An 11,901-nucleotide genomic window follows, 5' to 3' on the forward strand; every position below is an offset into this window, starting at 1 on the left:
CAGTGTAGGATGATTTTGGACAGTTTTTTTATAGCACGGTCCATTGTCTCAGCACAGGATGTGGGAGTAACTGCATTTCATTTTAGATTTTAGCTCAGGGAGGACACACATTACAGTGCTGATCTAATCAGCCAATACAGATCCCTTATGATCATCATATTCATAAAAAATAGTTTAATGATAAATGTAATTGTGGTTCAGATGAATAGGGAAAAAAATCTCTTTCAAAGATCAGACTCAATATAATTAAGTGATAGTTTGGGCAAAACTTAAGATTGTCATCATTTACTCACCCTAATGTCAAAAAATTTTCTGCAGAACATAAAACATGACATTTTCAAGATTGTTGAATTTTCCTTTTTAGGTAAACTATCTTTAAATTCTAGCCTGGCGTGGTCATACTCAATTCAGAATATGAGTCTGAAACTGCTCCATTGGACTGTGATTATTGGGTGTGTTTCAACCGAACCAGGAAAGACATCAATTGGACAGACCTACAACCAATCAGAGCAACGAAGCAACGCATTATCAAATGTCAAGAGCTCAACTGCACTGTGTTGCCAAGTCCGCGTTTTCCCCTGCGGGTTGTTTTCTATGTCCGCGATAGACCCATGAGTGTGAACTTTAGCAGGCAACCTTGCCAAAATAAAACATTTTACCCCCCAAACACCCTTTTTTTCCCCCGGAGAACTCCTGAGAAGCTATTGTTTAAGGCTAGTAGTTGGCGGGTTTTTCTGTGAAAACTTGAAACCCTGTCTGCACACATGCTGGAATAAACGATCTTTGCCGGTGTTGTAAAAAAATAAAAGAATTTAATGATACACAGAGTACTTACCAATCATGATCATCATTTCTGATAGAAATTGTGAAGGTGAATGCATATACAAACAAGCTCTCCGTTTAAGATTTGAACAAATATAATCCAAGCTCCTTTGATGACGTGCATGATTACGTTACTGTTGATCATCATCTAAAGCCCGCGCTGATGATTTCATTGGTCCGAACAGTTTCTGTTTGGGGATAATTACTCCTCTATGAATCGAGGCCAGACCGAACCGCCCGACCTAAAAAAATTGTGGGCGGGGCTAAGTTCGGCTGGCATCCAGGCTATTTAAATTCTGCATTTAATACAAAAAACAAAAACAAAGGATTGTGAAAACAAGTTACTTTAATGACATAATGAAGATACTGACACGTATCCAAAAAAGAACTGAGGCATGTGAAGAATGCAATGTAAGGGAACGTTCGGATGGGTCAGACGACGTGAAGAACATTTCTAAGTGAGGATGTCCTGAGCCTGGTGTTCCACCAATATAGCCATGTTCTTAACATCCCCACACCAGAGGTCCAGACGATCCTTCATGCCTTTAATCTGTGGAGATGGGGGGGGAGTTTGTGTTTGACATGCAAAAACAACCAAGACATTGACATAAAATAATGTAGAAACCATCAAGAGTTTAAACAAATCAACTTTCCCTTTAGGTTTTGTTCATGGTAATATAAGAATATCCTGTAAGTTTCAGAGCTGCAAACATCCTTGTAAGTCAAAGAAAAGCTTTTATAGACACAAGGCCCAGAAAACGATCATGTGGAAAACTGCGCTTATATTGTGCATATTTTGCAAGATATTATATTGCGAGATATTGCACTTTTTCCTGGATGTGGAAGAACAAAGTTGCAGCATAAGCTTCCTTCGGATCCTAATATTAGGAATGAGCGGTTGAACTTTATTTTGAATGACTTTCCTGTTCAAGTGGAGAAGACATTGTATGCGTGTTTGCATCATTTAACTGTAGAATCGTTTGTAAACATGTCTCAGATCGAGCTGGATTTGCAGACATATTGAGATTAAAACACAATTATGTGCCTACTATATTGGATCCGACAGGAATGGTGCAACACACTTACGTGAGTAAAACGTGTTTTTTATATGTAATAGTATTGCATTGTTATAGATCATTTTGTTTGAGTGTGTGTGTGTCTAACAGAACATACCTTTAGCACGCTGGACTCAGACATGTATGGGCCAGGGCTAGCAAAGCCCAACGTCCTCGGGCTATGTGTTTTACAGACAGCTACCAAAACGGAAGCCCCTCGGCAGGCCGATGAATCTCATAATTTTTTTTGATCTGCGCTGTTCACTCTCTCTTGATTTGACATTTAAAGGGCGGTTTGCGCTTATATCGACCGATTAGGTGGGCCTTGTAATACAAAAATAATATTCCAATCAATCGCAGGTGGATGAGAAATAAATCATTGTGTTTGTTTGATAAAGAAGCTCATTAAATATGCAAATCTTATCCAATCCTAGCCGAGGGCGTTTACTTCCAAGTCTTCAGTGCTGCACGCCCATCAAAACCCAGCGTTCAGCTGAGTCTTAAACCAGTGTAGAAAATAGCCTATTACTTATTAATTATGATGTTTTTGATTGTAAAAACCACATAAATGTCATTAGTTGACCTTAGACAAAAGTATAAAAAGATTTAAAAAGTCAGTTCATGACACCTTTAAATGTATTTAATGGCATTTTAGTAAGTACTACGCATGACAGCCAGCATTACTGGTCCAATTCCAATAATGCAACTGATGTCTGTTATTCTCAATTTTAGCCATTAATTATAGCCATTCAACATTACAGTATAACTTAGATGTAGTTTCTTACCATTTTATAGGTGTTTAAAAAAATATAACTAAATTGAAGTGAATTTCAAACAATTTTCCCAAATTATAAATTGTATATGCATAAATCAATTGAACATTAGATCTGTTTAAAACTACAAAAGTTATTCAGTCAAAAGAATACGTTTTTTCTTTGGTTCGTTGCTCATCATTAATGGCAGACTGCAGCAAGTTAATTAGGCTGCTGTCACTTTAAGACCAGATTAATTTTCTTAGAACTATTTGCATTAACTTAAAGGGTTAGTTCACCCAGAAATGAATATTCTATCAATTAATTTACCCTTATGTTGTTCCAAACCCTTAAAACATTTGTTCATCTTTGGAACACAAATTAATATGACTGCTCTTGCATCAACAAAATGTATGCGTCATGGAGCTCTCATGAATGAGCACTGGAAATTAAAGGAACTGTATGTAAGAAATGTATTTTAATTAATCATAAAATGGCCCTGATATGTCACTAGACATTAAGAAATCGTTTTAATTTCAAATACTTATATCACTGACAGCAGTTGTTCCGGCCAGGATATTTTCATTTAAAAGTTGTTGTTGCAGCCCTCAACTGATGTTGATGTTGAAATGTTGTGTTTTGGCCTGAAGCTCCGCCCTCCACCTATCTACCAATCACAAAGTCAGTAGTGTTTCTGCATCCAGGTTGCCAGATCTGCTCTAGTTACCACAGCTGCAGCTACAAACGTGTCCTGCTGGATCCTGCAACCCTATCTGGCAACCTCGAGTCAGGGGGAAGGGGAAGAGGGATACACCGCTCTACAGACATTTGAAAGTGTTTGCAGTACCAGTTTTGGCCAATGGCAAATTTGGCAATCTTACATACACTTCCTTTAATATATTGTAAATAAAATGATTTGCGTCATAGGAGGAATTTTTCCAGAAATAAAATGCATAAATCTCTTGTCTCAGGGGGATAATGAGGGGGGAAAGCACACATTTGAATATACTCCAGGGTTTCTACTGATACAAAGCAATATGCTAATCGCTGAAGTAACCCTTTAATGATGCCTTTCTGGGGCTTAAGAGTGGTAGTTGCATACCTATCAATGAAGGGACAGAAAGCTCTCCGATTTAATTAAAAATATCTTCATTCGAGTTCCGAAGATGAACAAAGGTCTTATGGGTTTTGGAAAGACATTAGTGTGAGTAATGATATAACTATTATATTTTTGGGTGAACTAGCCTTTTAAGACTTTATAACTCATTTAATACTTCGCTTACGAAGATACTTGTGACAACAAAATCTGTTGAAAGAGAACCCAATGATGTACTGGAGCACTGTCTGAGAAGGGGCTTTCGGTGCAATGCTGTGTGTCGAGAGTCGAGTTTGGTTGAGGTGGACATACCTGCTGCAAGTCCAGCACTCTGGGTTGAACCCAGGTCATGTGAACTTTCTTTTCCACCTCATCGATGCTTCCCTTGATCAGTCCGACGGACAGTGCCTTCATCACCAGCAGCTCCACCTGAGGGAAAGGATAAAAATAAGAACATCTCCCAGACACAGATTAACTCTAGTCCTGGATTAAATGCCCCTGCACTTTAATGGTGACTGGACACTGAAAACATTTCATTAACACTAGCTTTAATCTGTGTCTGCTAATCTGCTTGTCTGAGTAAACATCTTAGCCAAAAGTTTTGCTAAATATAAACGATAATAAAAAATGTTTTCTATAATAAGTGCTTTATATATTTATACACACACACATATATATATACACAGTATATAATAATAATAATAATAAATTTTATTTATAATGCACTTTATATTAAACAAAATCTCAAAGTGCTAAAATATATACATGTGTTATATATGTAAAGTATGTAATGCAGTGTATATATATTACACACACATACCTCATTCACTGGGATTTTGGCACTCTGTGCAATTTCCTGGAACGTCAGCTGCCTGTTATTGGCTGGCCGTGTGAAAGTCATCTATGAAGACATCAATTATTAACTTCTTAGCATTGTGTTACTCACAGTAATAACTCTTCCTGTGCCACTTAATCATTTATTAGCAAATAATGATGTACTGCTGAACTTAATGATAATATAATGATCTTGAGTGATTTACCAGCTCATCACATTTGCAATAAATAGCATTTATACCTCCATGACGCAGAGTAGCTGGATCTTCTTCATGAGTTTGGGCTCTTGAGCTGCGAGATCAGGCTTTGGGGAGGAAAAGAAAAATTCATAACAGGTTCACATACTACTGGAAATCCTCCATTTCTTTTGATGACTTTTCATTTGCATTTATCTGCTCACCTGTTGGCCCCATGCGGTCTTCAGGGCTTGGAATTTCTCCACGTTGCCTGCATTAAATGCGTAGAGCGTGTCTATCAGCCACTGTTTATCTGTGTTCCTCAGAGACTGCAGGACGGGGTGCTGCAGCTTTAAACATCAAATCATGTTGTTAGAGCAACAATTCTAAAACTATATAAAAAAGAAAAAGTTAATAAAAAATAATAATAATTATTATTAATAATAATAAATATGATATACATATATATATATTTAAAAAAAACTTAAAAAATAATACAAATTGGCAAAAAAATCTGAAATGACTGATATAAAATGTGTAAATTGAAACAGGGTTATTATTTTTAACTAAAAAATTTTTTTTTAACCAAAAATATGTAATTTAAATAAAGTTGAAATAAAATAAAACCCCAACAAAAATGTAAAATGTTGACTTATCTATAAACTGAAGCTGAGGCACTTAAATTAATAACTGGAAATAAATAAAAACTAAAAGCTAAAATAGAATTTTAAAAAGTCAAACGCACATGAACTGACTAAAACTTAAATCAAACATAATAAATCCTATAATATTATATAAATACTAACTATAATACCAAAATAACACTGGCACAATGACAGGTACTAACCAGTTCTCCAAAGTTGTACACCCCCTCTCCGAGCAGGCCGGCCAGACCTAATGTGAAAGCTCTTTCTTGTTGCTCTGCTTCTGTTTATACAAGAAAAGCACAAAGCTGGAGTGAGCATAAACCCACTGCATTAGAATCTTCTCACATTTTCACCTGAAATTTTGCAGATACAATTCAACCATCTCATGATTTCTGTAGAGCTGCTGAGCCAACACTAGAAGGCGCCGTTTCTTTGAGTGTCCTGTCAAATGCAAATATCATGCAGAGGTCAGAGTATTTACCAGGCAGGTCTTTTGCTTCCACACATCCCAAGTACCGCAGGGCATCCTTGTAGTACAGAGCGTGGTTCCCAATGATGCGGTAATATTTGCTCGACAGATCGTAAAATCGCCCGTGAACTGATGTCACACCCGGGAGATTGTTCAGCATCTCTTCCACTTCTTCTATTAATTTCTGCAAAATTATTAAGTATTAAATAATTATTAAAGAATATATGAATGACAGTCTCAAATACAAGTGAGGGGGATATAGTAAAGGCACAGTCGCATTAACAAAATTTTGCTGGCAAAACAGGCAGTGTGAGGCAATATACTCCATGGTCATACCGTCAGCCTATGAGATTGCAGATACATGATATTAAGTGGGGAAGACATCGTTTACTTATTTAATCATTCATTTACTTGTTTACTTTTTCTATTATTTTGCGAGCAAAGACAGAGTTGGCAAAAAAGAGTCATGTCGCATAGAAATATTTGTTAACTTGGTAAAAAGTCTTAAACCAGTCAATTATTCCCTGAAATTAAAAGCAAAAACTCATCACACTAATTCTGACACGTTGAGAGCTGAATCTGGGATGATGACGGTTTATGAACTCTTAATTTATTGGCTTAATACTTAATACTCGTGGACCATAAATTAATAATAAGAATCAATATTTCTTGTTAAGCCGGTGTTTAAAGCAACTTTTGATTTTCATCGATGGCTGATTGTGCTGTGTTCGGACCTAAAGACTGCATTAGGCCTACATCATCTGTAATTTGTAATGTAAACTGCATAGGAGACTGACACAGGCTAGAACTAAATTGTTGAATAAAGTCTTTATTTCTGTTTGTTTATGCGCACAAAAAGTAGTCTCGTCACTTCATTAATTTAAGATTGAACCACTGGAGTCACATGGATGATTTTACTGATGTCTTTCCTACCTTTCTGGGCCTTGAAAGTGTTCATTAAATTGCTGTCTATGGAGGGGTCAGAGAGCGCACAGATTTCATCAAAAATATCTTAATTTGTGTTCCAAAGATGAACGAAGGTCTTTCGTCTTTGGAATCCATTTCAGGATTTTTTGGTAATTTTCTGAAACTTTTGGAAATATTCAACCCCTGTGCAACCTTAAGACTTATCGCAAAACATATAATTGTAGCTGAATACCATTAAGGAACTTTTTCCTATGGTTTAAAAATACCACAGCAAAAACAACTAGCCTAACTAATATCAATTTCAAACATTACTTAAAGGCACAATATGTAATGTTTCAGCATTAAAAATATAAAAGATCACTATATCTATGTTATATATTTTTTAAAGTTGTGTGTTTACATTATCCCGACAGTTCCAATTAACTTCTAAATCCAGAGAAATTAATATTTTAATTCGAAGACACGGACCGTGTCTTTATTTCCGTTATGTCGCCAGTCTTTCACGTCATATCCACGTTTGCGTCTTGCGTCTTGCTTCCTGCGGAACCGCCAAACTCAAAGAGGATCACTGACAGTATAAGGGGAACACCCGTATAAAAAAGTCTGTATGATAATGGATCATGACTACTCTTTGCCAGCTCAACAAAGCGCAAACGTACGAGTGAAAAAAAATGACCCGAGAAGATTTTGGGACAGTAGAAGAAGCAAGAGACGTGTAAACCTTGGAGAAGCCTTTGAAAGATGGCGAAATCTTCGTGACAAGCTCGGACTGCAGAGAGATATGCTGATCTCGCTTTCGTTTTAATAAACAGGTAATTTAAGTAACCATTCAGCTAACATAATAATCATATAATCATAACATGCTGTATGTTTGCATATTGCATAGCGATCTTGACCACATTGAGACGCGTTTAGCTGAATACGTATAACGTTACATTTTGTATTGCATCGGCTTTTCAAACAGGCGGATTCTGTGTTTTTGGAGACTGAAACTGAGACTTTTTAAAACTGATTCAAAAGTATATTTCTATCCGTATATTTTGTGACACGATGATGTCATGTGTAAAACGCAGATGGACTAGCTATTATTGGTTTTATATGTAGCTGGAGAAGGTAACGTTAGCTTCATAAGGTAATATGCCACTATCTTGGTCAATTAATATAAGGTGACCGTCACTTTTATCATATGTTAATACTAGCTACATATAATATCGATTTAATAATGATCTACTTATTCATATATCTCTGAGTTCCAAAATAAATGTTTATTAGATTGATGAATGTGGGGAGCGACACACCGCATGTTCCAATGAACAACGTATTGCTAGTGCTGGTTCTCTCATTTACTGTTTTATGTTGGTAATGATAAACTAAATTGAAATGTATTTCCTTATTGAACAGTTGATATACAGAATGTTCGACAATCGCGGATGCCATGTCAACATATCTATAATTTGAGTAACTCAAATTATGATGCACGGTTAATATGTCAACATAGCCTACCAACTTATAGGTGTGTTGACATAGCGACCGCCCGCACAACATTCTGACTCACACATTAGCTAACGTTACTGATAAGTTTGTTAAGTAACGGTAGCTCGCTGCTATTTCATTAGATTGGCATTACATAACGTGAAAAGCCGTAACTAAACTTAACAATAATAGAGATGTAATATAACAATTACCTTGTCAGTGAACATGTTTTCTGCTGGAGATGCCAGATTCGCTGGTTGACAGTGGCAATAATGACAACAACTCCCATGAGCACACGCACTTTCCCGACGTCATTAAAGTACGTCTGTTGTTATTATTTTGAATGAGTGACCCCTAGTGGCCAAAAGTTGCATACTGCACGTTTAAGACAAGTAAACTAAAAAAAAATTTGCAATCACACAAATACATAGAACTAAACAAAGATTTGATTAAAATAAAGATTCAGTTATTCAGGTAAAGAAACTGTAATCAAAACATTGCACTTTATAAATAAAATATCCATTACAAATATAGTTAAAAAAAAGTTATTGATTCATGATCAGCAAATTTTCTCTTTGTCTTTTTGTTTGATTCATGTTATTATAGAGACGACAGCAGGAATTTTCGGCTGCTGACACTTTAAGAGCTGCGGATCTAATATAATTAATAATAAAATATTATTTAATTATAAAATATCATTAATAATAATAATTTGTATTCATCGATACATGGTACTACCATCAATTGGCACAACCCTATAAAAAAGGTCCATTGGCAATAGTGCGTGGGGAAAAAAACTCACGCAAAACTCCTGATAATGTAGATTCCTATTGAAATGGCTGGATTTTGCCTGCAAAAAGAGCACCTGCAAATGTGACTGCACCTTAAGAAAAGAAACAGACGGTAATATGAATAACCTTTGTCGCTGGGAGGTCGCTGATGTTGAGCTTGAGGCTGCCGATTGAGGTTTTGCAGAGGATGACGGCCTCTTCGCTGGATTTAACCTGACAGAGGAAAACGACAATGATTTCAATATGTTGCCAATCCCGCTGTTAACTTAGAGCTAAAACAAAGAACAACTCGCTACCTTCTCCTTTGTTTTCTCAAGAAAGGTGATGGCTGTATTTGGATCTGTTAAAAAAAGACATATGCTATTAATATTACAATACATTTTACAACAAAGTAGCATTTTTGTTGCGATGGAAATCACTGATCAACTCTATTGAGAAACATGATGTACCTGGCATTTGTTTCGCAACATGAAGGATGATTTCTACTAAGGACAACGGGTTGATTCTGTCAAGAAAAAAAAGAGAGATGAATATATACATATATAGATTTTATTAAATCGTTTTCTAGAAGCATCAAGGTTAACTTTACAATAAGGTTTCATTAGTCAACATTAGTTAATGTATTAACTAACTATGAGCAGTATGTGTTACTGTATTTGTTCTTCTGTTAACGTTAGTTACCGTAATAAAAATACAGCCGTTCATGGTTTGTTCGTGTTAGTTCACAGTGCATTAACTAATGTTTACAAGAATTTAATATAGTATTAGTAAATATTGAAATGAACATTTACAAAGATTAATACATTCTTTATACGGGCAGTTCATGTTAACTAATGAACAAGAGCATCACAATGAGCTGAGGTTGAATGATTTTCTGCTTTATTATCACCAACTGGGAAAATCGCTTTTCATATGCATGGGGAATTTTTTTCTTACCTGTGTTCAAAATCACTGAGGAAGTTTTCATAGAGCTGTGGAAAGCAAATGAAACTTATAAATAAAATGTTCCACATCACATTTCTGAAGTGTGAAATGCTGAATTCTGAGCTGGTACCTGGATGAGACCGTCCCCTTTGGAGAAACAGGGGTCCTGCACAAAGTCTGTCAGCTTCAGAGTCAACTGATGCCACAATCTGACAAAAAAGGCAGAAAACTCTTAACATGCTATCTATCCATCTATCTATCTATCTATACATATACATCCATCTATCATGAACTGAAGGGCTGCTATTTTAAGACGCTCAAGCAGGTCAGTCACTGATATGACAAATGTTGCTCCATTTCAATGAATTAAATACGGGTTTAGCAGTGTATTATATGAGGAATCGGTCTACTATATAATGTTGTAAACCCTCAATGACTCTGATCTCAGATGAGAGACTTGAAAACAATAACAGTACATAACAAATACCCCACTTCAGCAATGACTTGCAAGCCACTTGAACTCATTTTACAAGAACTGCATCATATATATGTATACATACTATTACGCCAATAAACGGCCACCACTTTATTTAAACACTATTCAACGTGGACAAAGTAGATAATATCCATTTGAGTAAATAATTTAAGACTTAAGTTGCCTTTAGCTTAGCATGCTAAATGACTCAGCTAGCCAGCATTCAAGCACATCATTCATACTTTCTGTTGTGGAGGTCCTCCAGTGAGTGCCACACCGCGGCCATCTCGGGCGTCGGACTCTTGCTCTGCTGTTGTTTGAGGTATCCAATGACATCTTTCATCTTGAAAGTATTTTTTGAGTGAGAAAATAGAGAAAAATGAAGCTCTCGCTGCTGTCACGAATCAATCTGATTCTGCAACAATAAAATAAATGGACGCGGAGGAGAACCCAAGGCTAACGCCACCTAGAGCAGCGGATGATACACAGAAGCGCCAACGTCTTTTTTAGTCGTTAACGGACTTTTCTTTTGTGCAAATTAAAGGTTACATAATTAACAATAAGATGGATTTAATGGGGCATACGGAAATAATCACAAGAGTATTACACAAAGCAACACAATATAACATTTTGTTTATATGAAAAATGAAAGGTTCCTCAAGGTCGGGATCATAGGGTCATGTTATGTTTTCAAAACCTTTTGAGTTCAAAGCAGGTTTTGAGGTTTTGACATTTTCTTAAAGGAAGTAAAAAGGTACTTTATATCAGAAAACAGAGTTAATGTCAATAGATATGAAAATGGATAGAGCCACAAATAAAAAAATATTTAATATATAGAAATAATATATAGAAAAATGATATGTATAATTTTTATTTGTTTTATTATTTATAATTAATAAAAGAACAGTGCATACTGTACCAGTCAAAATGTTCTTCTGTTGTATGTATTTGTTAAATAAATACAGTAAAAACTGTTATATTGTGAAATATTATAACATTTTAAAATAACTGTTTTCTGTAATGTAATATATATTTTTTATAGTAAAATCAGTCTTCAGTGTCACATAATCCTTTAGAAATCATTCTAATATGATGATTTGCTGCATTCATTATACCAATGTTGAAAATGGTTTGTGTGTGTGTGTGTGTGTGTGTGCGTTTGTGTGTGTACTTTTATATTACATTGTGGGGACACAATATAAACCTGAGATCACCTACATTGTGGGGACCAGTCAACAGTCCCCACAATGTAAATGGATTTATACACATACTAAATTAAGTTTTTTTTGAAAATGTAAAAATGCAGAATGATTCCTGTGATGGTTTAGGGGCAGGGGCAGTGTAGGGGGATAAAAAAAAAATCCTAAGGGAAAGGCGCCACAAATCACAAATATATATATATATATATATATATATATATATATATATATATATATATATATATATATATATATATATAT

General features: G+C 35.5%; 1 protein-coding gene across 1 annotated transcript; it reads right to left on the reverse strand.

Annotated features, from left to right (window-relative positions):
* Nucleotides 1–1,150: 1,150 nt before the first annotated feature.
* On the reverse strand, nucleotides 1,151–10,887 carry psmd13 (proteasome 26S subunit, non-ATPase 13). Its single transcript, XM_067436754.1, has 13 exons — nucleotides 10,684–10,887; nucleotides 10,097–10,175; nucleotides 9,979–10,013; nucleotides 9,492–9,547; nucleotides 9,339–9,382; nucleotides 9,169–9,255; nucleotides 5,864–6,035; nucleotides 5,583–5,662; nucleotides 4,960–5,085; nucleotides 4,801–4,863; nucleotides 4,546–4,626; nucleotides 4,038–4,154; nucleotides 1,151–1,372 (listed from the first exon to the last, which is right to left on the reverse strand). Exons 1-13 carry the CDS (start codon nucleotides 10,782–10,784, stop codon nucleotides 1,277–1,279), a joined length of 1,137 nt encoding a protein of 378 aa, XP_067292855.1. The 5' UTR covers nucleotides 10,785–10,887; the 3' UTR covers nucleotides 1,151–1,276.
* Nucleotides 10,888–11,901: the final 1,014 nt, after the last annotated feature.

The sequence above is a fragment of the Pseudorasbora parva genome, chromosome 25, assembly GCF_024679245.1.
Source record: "Pseudorasbora parva isolate DD20220531a chromosome 25, ASM2467924v1, whole genome shotgun sequence".
NCBI lineage: Eukaryota > Metazoa > Chordata > Actinopteri > Cypriniformes > Gobionidae > Pseudorasbora > Pseudorasbora parva.

Coding starts and splice junctions, on each gene's coding strand:
- psmd13 (XM_067436754.1), bottom strand. CDS start 10,784: ATGAAAGATGTCATTGGATACCTCAAACAACAGCAGAGCAAGAGTCCG. Junction 9,548..9,978: donor CTCAGTGATTTTGAACACAG/GTAAGAAAAAAA, acceptor TTTTCTTGACAG/AATCAACCCGTTGTCCTTAG. Junction 1,373..4,037: donor GAGTGCTGGACTTGCAGCAG/GTATGTCCACCT, acceptor CCATCTCCACAG/ATTAAAGGCATGAAGGATCG.